The 16,122-nt window shown below is 31.1% G+C and overlaps 1 protein-coding gene across 2 annotated transcripts; it reads right to left on the bottom strand.

Annotated features, from left to right (window-relative positions):
- Window positions 1-6,834: 6,834 nt before the first annotated feature.
- Window positions 6,835-13,933, bottom strand: LOC126683157 (ent-kaur-16-ene synthase, chloroplastic-like). 2 transcript variants are annotated; one of them, XM_050378992.2, is made up of 14 exons: window positions 13,822-13,933; window positions 13,102-13,154; window positions 12,714-12,999; window positions 11,440-11,620; window positions 10,408-10,616; window positions 10,210-10,333; window positions 9,237-9,334; window positions 8,868-9,082; window positions 8,642-8,751; window positions 8,445-8,540; window positions 8,143-8,358; window positions 7,853-7,994; window positions 7,506-7,751; window positions 6,835-7,206 (listed from the first exon to the last, which is right to left on the bottom strand). In XM_050378992.2, exons 1-14 carry the CDS (start codon window positions 13,883-13,885, stop codon window positions 6,901-6,903), a joined length of 2,346 nt encoding a protein of 781 aa, XP_050234949.1. In that variant the 5' UTR covers window positions 13,886-13,933; the 3' UTR covers window positions 6,835-6,900. The 2 variants fall into 2 exon arrangements, with proteins under 2 accessions (XP_050234949.1, XP_050234951.1); XM_050378994.2 differs by lacking the exon at window positions 8,445-8,540.
- Between the last annotated feature and the right edge of the window lie 2,189 nt (window positions 13,934-16,122).

Consider the following 16,122-nt stretch of genomic DNA (forward strand, 5'->3'; position numbering starts at 1 on the left):
GTCAAATTGAATCACACTTCAAGCTTCACTATCACTTGCGGGACATGGAAAATAATCAATTTCTCACTTAGGCAAATCATAGCACAATTCAATAAAAACTAAGCTAATGGCATCAATATTTCAACAAGCAGGGTATATAACAAAGAAAGCTCACAATTGAAAACATGAATACTCACCATAAGCTTGCTCATAGTCCCGGACTCCGCTACTTGATTCGGTAATCAACAAAAATCATATGGTCTTTTATTGGGGTTGTAACGTGGCTAAGGTAAAGGGTAGGTAAAAAGGTTAAACAAAGGCTAATTATCAACTTAATACACTATTTATTACTACTATTAACTTCTAGGTTGATCTAACTCCGGTTTTGCGTTTATGTGAACTTATAACTTTCTTTTCTTTTTGAATTACGCTCTACTCATTGCTTTTTGCAATCTCAGAATTTTTTTCTTTTTTCCTTTTGAAGCTTTTGCTTGCAAATTTCTATCTCTTTTTATTTTCTTTCAATCTTTTTCAAGGCGCAATCTTTATCTTTTAAGCACAATGTAGTTCACTTTCTCTTTTCACTAATCTTGAGTTATTAATCACCTATATTCATCATAGTCATAACAAATAATATATCAAGTCGATAAGGTAAACAAAAGAGGTAAAATATAGAACGGTAAAGTGTATAAAATATGGTAAAAACAATAAAAAGGTTTAAGGCTCAAATTTGTGTAATCTAAGGGATAAAGGGTAGTCTATTTAAGTGGTCTAAAAGAAAGGTTATACCTAATTGCCATAATCATCTAATTGTTGAAAACTCAATCGTGTAACTTTAAACGGACACCGAGCAAGTTCTAGGAATAAAACATGAAATCAATACTCACAACAAGGAAATTAAGCTCAAAACTCTCAAAAGTGTGTAGTGTTATGCCATAAACTTAATTCCTACAAAAATTATGCTACTTATGCCAAAGGTTTAAAAACGACTATACAAATAAACAATCAACATGTCATGAATCCGCATCAAGTTATTCAATTATGTTTCAACGATTTGAACAAGTCTAAATTTTGAATTCACCCTTATTTCATCGGATTATGTCAACGAATTATTAAGTCATTAAGCAAGCATCGCTTATCAATTGTCGAATTAAGAAGTCGCGTTCATACATTCATTGATTCGGGAAAATCTAAAATTGACAAATTTAAAAGATAACACCAAATCAACTAACACTTTTTTTCATAATTGAAAGACAAAGATTTAAAGCGATACAAGGCATTGTAAAAAACTACGTCTATCCTAAAACACCCTAATACAATCTACTAAAGCATGAAAACACAAGAAAAACAAACTAAAGAAAAAACAAACTAAACCTAAGAAAACATAAATAAACAAACAATAATAAATAAATAAAAATCCTAACTAAACGATATGTTTTTCCCCCATCCTCACACTATTTCATGCAATGTCCTCAGTGTAATGAAATAAAAAAAATTGAAAAACATGAGTGTAAGATGAAAGGAAAATAATACCTCTTGGGATTGCCTCCCAAGTGCGCTTTAGTTAGAGTCTAAAGCTTGACTCTTCGCGTAAGGTTGCTAAAAATACAACCTAACATGAGGAAGCCGTCTTGGTAGCATCTTCTTCCTCTTTTTCCTTGTTGGCTCCTTCAAATAAAACTCGGATGATATAGAGTATGCTTGTACACTATAGTAGGGAACATGAGGAGTATGAAGCATATTCATATATTTAGTATTATTTCCATCATACTCGGAATCAAACCCTTCTAAGAATGGATCTTTAAAATCAAAGGTTTTATTAAATTCCTCGTAGAGTACCGTAATACCAAATTGCTCTCCACTTTCATTATTTAAGCTCATGGATGTTGTAATTGGATGGAAAATCGGAGTTTCAAGTTCACCATCCTCACACTGTTCTTTTTCGGCATCTACATATACCTTTGTTGGATGATGTCCAACTAAAGCATTGACATATGGAGTTTCAGCCATCTCATCGTCACTATTGATCGGTACATCGTCAACTTGAACCACCTTCGTAACATATGGATTGTCAAGTGATTTTCCGCTTCGAAGCTCAATTACTTTTACTTGCTCTTTTAGATTTGATTCTTTTGTAGATGGTAGACCATCTTGAGCTATATTTTGAATCAAAATAGCCAATTGAGAAATTTGCGTCTCAAGACGGTGGTTGACCGCGGCTTGATTTTGGAAACCGGTTCTCATCTCCTCAATGAATTCGTCAATCTTGCTTCCTTCATCCACATTCCAATTTTGCTGAAAATCCGGTGATTGTTGTGGTTCATTATCAAAGTTGGAATTGAAATCCCATTCGTTTTGATGTGGGTGATAACTTGAATTAAAGTTCAAATTTTCATTGAAGTTCTCCCAAGTATCGTTCCAACCATAAGTTTCACTAGCTTGCCATTGATCACCCATATAGTTGGCATGTCCATTCCAATCTGGATAGAGTACATGACAGTCAGCTCGAGTATGACCAAAATCCCCACAAATTTCACAGTTATACTGAAAATTTTGGTACTGCATATAATTTTGATTCCATGCCATTACTCTTTCCAAAATAGGTACACCAAAAACAAATTGAGGAAAAACCAACAAATATCAAATTTCCTGCACACCCAAAAACAAGAACACCCCACGTAAAATCCAATAAACACAAAAAAAATAAAAATAAAAAACAGAAAATAAAAGCTAACACAATCAAGAATATAATACTCTTAATTTATTAAATACGCAATTGTCCCCGGCAACGGCGCCAAAAACTTGTTGGTAAATAATCGCAAGTGTACGATATCGCTCAAGTAATATAACTTGGAAGACCAAGTATCGATCCCACAGAGACAATGGACTTAATCACTAATTTCAAATATTCTTTAATCGGCTAGCTAGAAAAATCAATAGGGTTTTGTAATTTAATTAAACTAATATAAACTGAAAACAAATAATAAAATAGGGTTTAAAACAATAAGATTAAAAAGTTCAAGGATTGATAATCCCAAATAAATAAGTAAAATTATGGAATAGGATTTCTTAGTGATTTTATCGTGAATCGAGCTATTCTAAAGCACCGAATCCCGCCCTCTCAAGCCTCAAAGATCCGAATAAAATCACAACCTAATTAACTAACCAATTATTAACTCGCTCTCACGATATTAAAACTGAATTAAATAATCAAATTATAATTATGAAGCAAACTCAACGACTACCTAAATTCCAACCCGCTCTCACGGCGTTTTTCTTTAAGTTCTTAATTATCTATGTCTATTTAATTAACAATCTCTCAATTAGTTAACTAAACACAAACTCATGAACTAAGTAGCTAATTTAATCCAAGCAATAAGATTAATAATTAAGACACGAATTAATACTAATCCATCCAATCCAAGTAATTACAAATTTATAAGTTCATATCAACCCTTGAACAAGGGTTTTAGTTACTCATAATAAAACTGAAACAAAACAAGAAGGATGATGAAGAAGAAAGCATAATTAAACAATAAATACCGGAGTTGTCAATTTCGGAAAGAATCGTCTTGATTAAGCTTGAAATCTTCAACAATCGTCTTGCAGAAACTAATTATAAACTACTTATAAACTGCTGAGAAAAAGAAAACTAAAACGCTGATCTAAGAGAAAATAATTAAAACTAATGTATTCTAAATTATTCTACACTATTCTACATCTTTAATTGAGTCTAGTACAAGGTCTTTATATAGTAGGAGAAGTTCCGGAGTCTTCTAATTCGTATTACAAATCAATTTGTAATAGGAATTATATTTGTAATTGGAGGAGGAATTTCAGTCTAACTCAAAGTCTGCTGCACGTGTATTTTCCTTCTTTTCCGTTCGGGAAGCCATAGTTCCGTTCGTGACATGCCCAATTTTCTTCTTTCCCGAACGGAACAAACCCTTCACGTTCGAAAAAACTGTAGACCGAAAGCTTTGAGATTTGATTCCTTCTTGAGTCCCGAACGGGACAAGGCTTTTTCCGTTCGGGACTCATGCTCACTCTGCATGTTTTCCGTTCGTGAAACCTCTTTTTCGAACGGAACAACCCCTTTTTTCCTCAATCTCGTTCGTGAACTTCAATTCCTTCGTCCGCAAGCTACGCTTTTTACTCGTACATGCAATCCACCATAATTTTGCCCCAAATAGTCGGTTTTCGCCTAATTTCCACTGAAATACTAACAAACACTATTAAACGTAAAAACGCCAAATAATGTATAAAAACAATACTACACATAATAAAAACCGACTAAAATCGACCCTAAATATAGGAGTAAAATACTCCTATCATCCTCCTCAAGGAAGACTAGTTGATGCTAGTCTTCCTAAGGGAAGACCACCAGCTCGTCTCTGGTGGAAGACCGAAAACGGAGAGCAGAAAAGGCGGATGGTGGCGGAAAAGGCGGGTGGTAGCGGATTCAGTTTTAATATTTATTTAATTTTAATTAAATAATTAATTATATATATTTTTTAATTTTTTTAATTTATTTATGATTTATTTGAAAGTTTTTTAATTTAAGGGACTTGTTTGATTTTGTCCAAGTAGAAAAAGGTATAAAATGACCCTTTAAATTTAGTTGTTTCATAAAATTTAATTCTTACAATAATAAAATCATCCATTTTTTTAATTTAGGATGCTATTAAAATGTAAAAATACGAAATAGGGTGCAATTGACGAAATCATTTATTGTTTGTACATAAAATTGCAATTCTATCATGTTTTTTTTTAAATAGCCAATTCATTCATCATCATTTTGGTTTTGCAACTCTGTCATGGTTTTTTTTTTGATGAATTGAGATTTTATAAAAGGCCTCAAGAAGAGGCAAAAAAACGCTTAACTACACACAACTTTCGCACATGAAGAGGCAAACTAGTTGCACACTAAAGGCTACGACTAAGAGAGTAAGCAAATCATCCAAGAAGGATACAATCAGGACTTCTAAAAAAGTCCAAGCCTGAATAAGAAAAAGTAATATTACAACTGCTGAAATAAAAGGCTGTCTTAACAAAAACACTTAAAATTACATCTTCCGCTTCCAAAGACTTTTGCTGAAAAATTCGCTTGTTTCTGCAATTCCATATCTCCCAAATCGCAACAATCCACAACAATTCCCATAACTTGGCATAGCTACATCTCGGCAAAAGGTCCAACCAAAGACGATAAAAAATCTCTAAAGAGCTCGGCATAACCCACAAAATACCAATCTTGCAAAGGACACCATTCCAAACCAAACGAGCAAAAACACAATGCATAAAAAGGTGATCATGTGTCTCTAGACAATCGCAAAAACAACAACTAGCATTTTCCATGTTCACAATACCACGGATAAGAAGGAACTCTTTTGACGGAACTCTACCATGTAACGCCGTCCATAAAAAGAATTTAATTCTTGGGGGCGCTAATGATTTCCACAATTTAGAAAACATACCTTTAGAAGACAAAAGGTTAGAGTTATTCTGCTCCAAAGTAAACTCAGTATTTGATTGCCGACTGTTCTCATTTTCCCTTGTCCGGACCTGATACTGAGCTGACGCTGAAATCCGGAGCTGATCTGCTGCTGAAGTCCGGAGCTGACCTGCTGCTGAAGTCCGAAACTGCCCAGCAGAATTTGCTCCCGTGAACTGCTGCTGAACGTGGTGGACCTGCAGAGCTGCCGACTGCTGAGTTTCTTCTCTGCGAGCTGAAGTCACTGCCCGAACAAACGCAGCAGCTGAATACAATTTTGAAGGCGATTTCCATTCCAAAATGTCAACTATTCCATCAACAAAATTCAGAGAATTAAATTTTGCGAGTAAAGAATTAAACACCTCCCTTTCTCCACTCCTCAATCTTCGCCTCCATCTCCACCCCTCACTAGCTATTTGCATAAGATTTGCATTTTTTTGGTTAGACAAATTAAATAGAGTTGGAAACAGGGGTAGAGCTGTTCCTGGACCAATCCAATTATCGTTCCATAAAGCAATTAAAGAACCATCCCCTATTTTGAAGCAAGTGTTAGCTATAAACACATTCCAGATAAAAGAATCACCACAACAAACCTTCTTAATGTCTTTCCAAATAAAAGAGAATGAATTACCATCTCCAACAACAAGAGAACTTCAATTCGACAATCCTGAACACTTCGAGATGACTCGAAACCAAAGAGAGTTTGAATTAGAAAATCGCAATTTCCAAATCCATTTAAATAACAAACTTTGATTCCGAGTTTGAAGGTTAACAATACCCAATCCACCCAATTCAAAATCCTGACAAATTACCTTCCAAGAAATGTTACATAATGCCCTAGTGGAAGCATCGCCTTTCCATAGAAAACGTTTCATTCGAGATTCCAAAATTTTTTGGATAGTCAAAGGCATGCGAAACATGGACATATAATAAACCGGCACACTGAAAAGCACAGATTTCAAAAGAACTAACCTGCCTGCGGGAGATAAAAGAGCGCCTTTCCATAAAGTCAGTTTCGAATTGAATCTCTCTACTACATCATGGTTTTTAAATTCGACAATTTTAGCCGATGTGGCTACCATAAATACATGCAAGATAACAAATTTATATAAAGAATGTGATAAAATTACAATTTTATATAATTATCATAAACATATTTACAATTTATCAATAAAATGAAACTGTGTGTTTCTAGATGGATGCTGGAACATCATGGGATTTTGAAATAGTGATAGAATTACAAAAATAAAATTGACGATGAATACAATTATCATAAAAAAAATTAAATTTATTTGCAATTGGTTATAAATTCTTTATAAACACTTAATTATATTTAACTATTTATCATAAAGGATTCGAAACGATCCAATAAAACTTTTGAGGAAGCAAGATATTATTAATTAACAAACATAACATGCAGTAATAATAAACTAAAGAAGAGAAGCTGGTTCCCATAATACAATTTTTGCATCATTTGCCATTTTAATTTTGGGATTTGAGTAGCCATCATTGTCTATGTAAAAATAATGCAATACGTTACTGAAGTTCCAAAATAACTCTCTGAAAGGTTTTGGTAGTGAATTCTCTTCCTTTTGCACAGAGAGTCGTAGTAATTCTTTCCTATACATCTCAATGTCTTTTTTTGCATCTTCAATTGCTTCTTTTTCTGTTATGCTCCCTTGACTATGAAATACACGCAACGATATGCTGTTGTATTTACCTTGTTCGCGTTCTCTCTACAAATTTAAAATAGTAAATTGCGCATGCATAATAAGAATAAAAGAAACAACATGGTCAAAATATGTTGGAGATTCCAAACTATTGGTTTTTTAAAATTACTTAAATAATTTTTCATCTAAAAATGAATGAATAACCTCTTGTTGTAACGAAAATAAAAAACTAGGTTTAAAAATGTAGAAATAAAAAGGCGATTACCAAAGTGTATAAAGTATGTAGTTGAGTAATCGTAAAATATTTTAACCCAAAAACAACAAGTGCACTCACAAGAAATTACCAGGAAGTGATTTCATGGTACCTTGAAAGATTGGAGGTCGTTAAAAAGTCGTCCAACTAGGCTGACATGCTTAAATAGATTATATAATTGTGGCCCTATCATTACTTCTTCGGGTAATGTTATCCCAAGAAAATAGGTTGTTATATGACAAATTGGTCCTAAAGCAAAAGATATGTATGCATTTTCCATGTATTCGTCAAGAGATGGTATCACATCCTCTCTAGCCCATGCAGCTTCTTGCATCATAGACTTGAGCAATTCATGCCACTGCAACGTCAACAATATCAGTATCGCTACATATAAATCAAAATTTCACAATAATGAGCTTTAATTTTCGCAAACTTTTTAGTCCATATAAAAACTCGTACTATTTTGACCAAGTGATGCTCAACACTTCTTCCATGATGTTTGAATGCAATGGAATCAAGCTCTTTGATCATGTCTTCAAGTGCTGAAAAGATTATCTTAACTTGCTCAGAGCGATAGCCAATAGTTGAAGTTTCCCCCCACCTATAAGTAAGCATCTTTCGCAAACTTAATTAGTGATCTAGAATAATCATTCAATAAAATGGTTGTGCCGCATCATTCATAAAACAAACTAATGATCAGATGTTTGAAATGTTATAGTTTTACCAATAAAAATTAAACAAGCAAGTACCTTTGGACTAACTGAACTAGGTTTTCAAGTTCTTCTTTGGAACCAGCAATGTCAAAGAAGTCGTCAACAACTGTAGCTAGAATACAATTTTTGGTAATGGCGATTCGAGCATCGGCTAATTCAGGAGCAACTAAAACTGCAGAGTTGGTGTAGTAGCAATTAAGTAGCAGAAGCCTTGCAAAATTTAATTCCTCAAATCTGCAAACCTTAACCCATCTACACTTGCATATGAAGCGGCATTAATAAAAAAATTACAGCTTTCATTCCGTCTTTTTCACAAGAAAAATTACATGAATCTCCACCTCTCAATATCTTTGTATTCTTTCTGATACAACGATTGGCACGTGTTATATTGTTGGATCGCCAATGCCAATAACTCGCTATTATTGTCATTAAGACTGTTATGATGTCAAAACAAATACTAATTTATTGGATTAATATTCCTCAACATGAAATCTCAAACTTTTTATTAAATTACAAATCAGCAAATCTTACTTACCTATAAGATGTTTTGAGAAGTGCAACATTATCTGCTTTCTGTTGTTCTATTCCCCACCTTATCTCGAGGAAATTTAAACTATCGTAACGATATTTTAGGACATGACCAACCTGCAAAATTTCATATATTTCGATCGCTCTATTTTTTATTTTTTGTAACATTATTAACAGAATTGTAATAAAAATATTACAACCCAATTAAATTTCGTAACATTTATCGTGCATACCTCTTCACGTAGCTTAGAATCTTTAATAACATCCGTAAGTAGTTGTTGTTTCAAGAAAGAATATGTCCAAACTTCTAACTTCTCAAGAACAAATTCATTTTCATATATACTTAACTTTGAGGCCTTGTATAATTCCATAATTGTTTTTGTACTTTTAAATTGTGGACTCACTGAATTGAAAAAATATTCTTCTTCGGAGACATGTGCTAATGCATCTATGGGAGAGAGAACAGTTTCCATAATTATTATGAAGTTTATGTGCAAATTAAAAATAATATATATATATATATATATATATATATATATATATATATATATATATATATATATATATATATATATATATATATATATATATCAGGTACATACCAGAAGAAACATTGTATCCTTTTAATCGTAATAGACGAAATCCCAAAGCACAACAATTCACATCTAAGTATATCTCTTCATCGCTTTGCATCCATAATCTACAAAACCAGTTTTACTTTTAAGTTCTTTATGTTGACATTATTCGTGTAAGATCTTTAAAATATTTTATTAAATATCTTTGCAGTTACCAAACTATATTTTTTTTATATAACAGTTATCAAATTATAAAAATTATAAAACTGTTATCCAATAATAGCGTTATACGAAATGGTTGCCATTTTTTTTAGAAAAAGCTATAAAACAGTTACATAATTATAACCTTTTTACAAAACAATTAACAAATTTTAAAGGGTTAATTCCTAAAAAAATCACGAACTTTACACGAAGTTTCATTTTAATCATGACCTTTAAAAGTTGCCATTTAAAGGCACGAACTTTCATTTTGTTTCAAATCTATCATTTCAGTGTATTTTTGTTAACTAAATTCTTCAATAAACCAGTAATCAAAGATCCAAATTATAAATTGACATTAAATCTTATTATCTTTTAGTTAGAGTATATAGGATTAGGAATTTTTGGTTAGATAAAATACACCGGATTTTACTTTGGCGATAGATTTGAAACAAAATGAAAGTTCATGCCTTTAAATGACAACTTTTAAAGTTCATGATTAAAATAAAATTTCGTGTAAAGTTCGTGATTTTTTTAGGAATTAACCCAATTATTTATAAATGTGGATAAGGAAAACATATCCAAACACCTAGCCAGTAACCGTTTTATAAAAAGTTATAATTTGGTAACCGTTTTGTAAAACAGTTATAGTTCAGTAATCATTTTTAATTTTTTTATAATACGGAATAAAAATATACGGTTTCTAATCATTTTGTAACTTTTTGTAATTCGACAACCATTCATAAAATAATTATAGTTTGATCACTGTAAAAAAGTTAATTATAAAATATTAATTAATTACCTGTATATGTCATCCAAAGTATTATCTATTTCTATTCTGAAATATATATCATCAATTCCTAACTTTTGAATATTGTCAATTGCACAAAGCTGGCTATATATTTGCGATGGATAAGTTGTGGGAACTGAAAAATCACAATGTAAAAGTTAATTCTTAAAGATAAAGAAATATATAAATCTAAAAAAATTATATTCTCACCTGCATTATCATCATTCTTTAAGAGGATGGTCAAGTAATCATAACATTGTTGATTATGATTATAAAACAAAGCAGCTGCAGTTGCTGACGGAGAATTAAAAAATGATCCATTACTATTTTGATATTTATTCATCTCTTCCCATTTACATTTCTTTCCAAGTCCTTCTATTAGGTATGCTAGATGGACTTTGGTTCCTTCCAATTCATATCTGTAGAAATTAAATAAGTTGATTGTTTGTAGTAAAAATTGTTAAATAAATATGGATAGAACGCCCTTAAAATTGCAAGAAATTTAGTTTAAGCACTTAGATTTTCGAGATTGGCTCAAAATTTTATTTAAAAATTAGGCTTAATTCCTTAAAAAAAAAACCCACCTTGTATTTTTTTTCGTTTATACCTTGACCTTGTAAAAACACCATTTGTACCCAATTTTGAGTTTTTATGTTTCATCTCTACCCAAAAGCATTAAATTGTACTCTTTTCATTTGAAAAAGAGTTTAAAACAATCCTTCATTTTTAACTTATATACTAATTAGATATTTATGTTATTAATAGTACAAAAATACCATCTTTTTCAAAAAATTAAAAATAATAATAATTTTTTTTAATTTTTTAAAAAAATATTTCCGAATTTTTTTTAATTTTTTAAAAAAATATTTCCGACAAAAAAACTAAAAATAATAATTAATTTTTTTAATTTTTTATTATTTTATAAAATTAAAAAAAATTAATTATTTGGATGTATTTGATTATTTTTTTAAGTTTAAGAATTTATTTGTATATTTTAAAATAGAAAAAAGTGTGTTTTAAACTCTTTTCCAAATGAAAAGAGTACAATTTAATGCTTTTGGGTATGGATGAAACATAAAAACCCAAAATTGGGTATAAGTGGTGTTTTTACAAGGTCAGGGTATAAACGAAGAAAAAGTGCAAGGTAGGGGTTTTTTAAGGAATTAGGCCTAAAAATTATTACGATATTGAAATAACTCATTTCATGCTATATGTCAAAAGGTAACTAAATTTGAACAATACCTTGCGATTTCATTTTCTCTGTTCTGTAGTAATAAATCAAGCAATTCAAGATGAAAAGGAACTTCTAATCCATATTCCATTGCAAGTTCGATCATGGCAGGAAATATAATATTAAATCCAATTGGTGTCAATTGTCTTTCATCAGTGGCAGCCCAATAATTAGCCTCAATAAATTCTAGACCTACAAAATTAATGAAAGTTTATAAAATGAAATTTGAACAACTCATATCTACGGTTCACTATTTATACTAAATTGCAATTATATCTTTACCAAATAATTGATCCAGAGGGTATTCAAACTATTTTTTTATTACTAAATTTTAATTTTTCTAGATGAGTTTTTGGCCATAAATACTTAGGCGGCCGCTGAAATTATTTTTTACCTAAAAACTTGCCAAGTATGCATAATTTGACGTAAAAAATTTATTTCAAATGAAATTATGCATATGTTGACAAGTTTTTAAGATAAAACTAGCAAAATCCAATTGCCACATATCAAACTCCAGTTGTTATGTATGCATTCTGGCCAAAAAAAATTCATCAAAAAAATAAAATTTAGTAACCAAATGAAAATAAAAGTTTGGTCACCAAAATTAAAAAAAAAACGATAGTGTGGGTACCCTCGGGATGAATTTCCCTATCATTATCTTTAAAAATTGTCAAATTTATTTACCACCTTTTAATTTTTTACAATATTTAAAAATTCGGCAATTTATAGATAATATGGCAACCGGAGGACGATGTGACGTGACAAGTCAGATGCCACAAGTGATTGATCATGTTGTTAAGTTTTTATTCAACTCAAAATCATATTTGACACCACATATGTCTTTATAACAAAAATATAAAGCAACGAACTATGTTAAAAACATCACTATATTAAATTATAATTATTACTCGTGAAATCTGACTTATTATACCATGTCATCTTTATGTTGTCATATCAACTATAAATTGTTGGATTTCTAAACGATGATATGTCTGCAAACAATTAAAAAATAAAGATCGTGGTAGAATACAAATGAATGTACGTAAAAGTAGTTATTTTATTTATAATTAACCCAAAAAAATAAGAGAAGAAAATTGTTTCACTCAGGAGCGGAGCTACCCTTAAATTAGGGTAGGCTCTAACACGAGCTGGAATCGGAAATTTATTTATGAAGTGAATTCACTATTAGAAGGAAGTTAAATCCGAACTGCCCGGAAGATAAAAAAATAAAATAAAAGTTAAACTTGTGCTAAAAAAGAAAATTTAAATCCACCATTGATTTTACCTCTTTTGATGAGTGATTGGCCAACTTTCCATTTTTGAAGAGCAAGAACACAAGCCAAAGTACAAGAGATATAATCCTTAACAAGCAATGGATGGTATGGATTATGGCACCATGATCCATCACAATGTTGATTTTTCATAATCCAATCCAAACATTCCGGAAACGATGGCTTCTCCTTTGATTCTTTAGAAGGAACCATAGCCACCCATGCTGTATCATAAGATGAAACTGATAGTTTGGCTTTTTCAACCACCTTTTTTCTTTTTATTGTCTTCTCTACTTCATCCTGATTAATTAAAAATCAAATCATTTATATCCTAATAAAAAAAACAATTTTGTTTCAATATTTGAATGATAATAAATATAATAATATAAATTTAAAACTTACCATACAGTTTTTCGTATGAGCTATCCGGAATCGTGTAAGCTTATTAGATATTTCTGCTTGTAAGAAAATCCCGAACATATAAACAGAGTTACTTATAATTAAAACATAGTACATTTCTACCTTCCAAATAATATTATTAACATAATTACTTATTATTATTAATAAAAAATTGCTAAATTTTATCAAACTGATTGGATTAAATAATCAAAATTTAACCGAACCAAATATAGTCGTTGCTTCATCGACTTGATTAATTTGGTTAAACTTGATAAGAGGCGAAACTAACTTATCGGGCCATTTACAGCTCGTTTTTCATATATATTATGATCTTTAAATTTTGTCGGTTTGATCATCATTTTTGTTATATTTACTAAACATATTCATATTTAGTTTGGAGCTGATGTCCTACAATATAATATTATGTATATTCATTAGGAGATCTTTTATATACGTAGACGTACATTATGATGCCATGTTAGCTCTAAAAATATTATGGATATACATATATAGTAAAGGTCTTAAAAATAACGTATCAAACTGACAAAGCTTAAAGATAACATGAAATTTATCACTAAACAAATTAGTGGAAATCAGAATTTATAAAAACAAACCAACTTTGAACCATATATAAATTCTATGAATTACATTGGCTAAATCAAAGTTCTGTTCACCCATAGGTTTAAGATAAATAATTAAAAAGTAAACTATATTATTACTTACGTAATGATGGAAATATTTTTCGTTCACATGCAAGTGTAAGAACATTGCTGGTGAGAACCGACATGAAAAAAATTATTTGGTTGTAAGGAGAGAGAACTGTGAGAATTGAAGGAATAAATTGTGTAGATGTTCAACTTATATACACACAAAAAAGGCTCAATCATCCATAAATTATGTGTGGTATAGATTTTTATGATGACTACCCAATTTTATAAACAATTTAATAAAATTACACAAAAATCAAAATTCAAGTCCAATGCCTACCAAATTCAAACTTGGTTGGTGTTTTTTTTAGGTTGTCCATACTGTTTTGAAGGTTTCGCCTTAAGTAATCCGAATTTGACCTGCGTCGCGCGCTTGACATGGTGGATGAGTTTGCCAGCAGGGATATTTAACATTTACAAGACTCGAATCCGGAATCTTACTTAAACGATAACAAACCGCTCAGCACTTGAACCAATCCCCATTAATTGTTCGGTGTTTCTTTAATTCTAATAAAAATGATCGTTTTCATTGTGATTTTCCTAAAACAAAAAAAACCTTTACTCTTTGATTTTTAATTATTTTCCTTCTTTAATTTGTCTCTGTTAATCCCTACCACAAAATAGTACAGCCACCACGATTGGATTTTGAAAAACAAAAGTAGTAATTGCGTTGGACTTTTCCAACTTTGAACTACAGTAAGTTGGTTGTTTGATGCTCCATAGCTAATAAAGTTTTGATTTCTTGTACATTTGCGAACTATAGTTTTTTATAAAATAATTATTAAATTATAAAAAATTATAATATAATTATCGGACTATTTTTTCTTTTACAAAAGTGTTATAAAACTGTTATTTTTTATAAAATGATCGTCAAATTATTTTTTTAATGAATAATATGTATATCGGCCACAAGAAGTAGCAAAAGCCAGTTCGAAACTTTCGTATAAAAAGTGGTACATGTAAAATGGCACAATAGAGGCTACGATAAAAAAAAAGACAAAGCATCAAAGTCCTGAAAAGAGAATACAAAAAGAATTTCTACAAAAATCCAAACGCGAATAAGTAAACTCTCTATTACTAAGTTTAAATAGAAAAACCGTCTTGATAAAACAGTTAGAAATATCCCCCTCTGTGTCCTGTAATTTGTTTCGAAAGACTTATATTCCTATATTTTCAAATTTCCCAAACAATTAAATACCATAAAATCCTCCATAGATGACAATGGTTATCGAATTATAAAACAATTACCGAATTATATCATTTTTTACAAAACAACTACCAAACTATATCTTTTTTTTACTAAACGAATACTAATTACAGCCTGTTCGAAAAATAGTTATCTGCTTTATAATAATCCATAAAATGTTAACGTATTAGATCATGTCACATGTTCTAAATTGCGAAATTTAGGTCAAGTAGGTTGGAATAGGAAACCGAGTTGAGAATTATAGTCGGATTAAGTTTATTAGGTTAATCACGAAATAATAATTTTAATTGGTAATTATTATTCGTTAGAGCGGGTATTAGCGGGACTAAGGAAAAGTTAAATAAATTAATATAAAATAAAGTGTAGGTCCTGAGCTAATAATTTCTATGTCATCGTTCGTAAAATAATTTTAAGAACTTATCGGTAATTTTCGTGTTATTTGAAAATCGTTTTAAATTTGGACGCGGACGTTAATTAAGGAATTGAGTTAAGTACGAAATTGAGCTGTTTGAGTTAAAGTGTACTTTAGCCAACCTATATATATGATCATCATCTACTTCATTAAGAAGTATCAGAACCTAAAACCTTAACACTTCTCACGATCAACCTCGGTGATTCATAACTTTTTCGTTTCTTGACCCAATTCGACGGTTGTTGTTGCTAAACAATCCTAGAACGAAGGGCTATCAAGGTAAGCTATACGTTTTAAGATTCGTTTGGGTTATTTTGATGAGTTTTTGGATTTTAACGTTAGGTTACTGCGAAACCGTATTGCGATTACGTATTTGATTCATTTTCAGCGTTTCTAGTACGTTTTTGGATGGATTTAGATGTTGTTTTGATGTCGGATACATTCGTGAGCGTTTTAAGCATGTCGAAATTGGATTTGGGTGATGTTTTGGATAAGCAAAGGGCTGCTGCCCCAACGTCACGTCGCGTCAGCCAAGGGCGCGACGCTAGGGAGTGCGTCGCGACGCGAAGGCACCCTTCGCGGGGCGACACACCTTGGCATGACGTGCCAAGGTCAAATCCGGGCCCCTTAGGCTGTTTTCGACCCCTCACAATGCTCGGAACTTGGACTAGACGTTTCTTAAATCAATAAGAATCTAC

The sequence above is a fragment of the Mercurialis annua genome, linkage group LG5 (assembly GCF_937616625.2).
Source record: "Mercurialis annua linkage group LG5, ddMerAnnu1.2, whole genome shotgun sequence".
Lineage (NCBI taxonomy): Eukaryota > Viridiplantae > Streptophyta > Magnoliopsida > Malpighiales > Euphorbiaceae > Mercurialis > Mercurialis annua.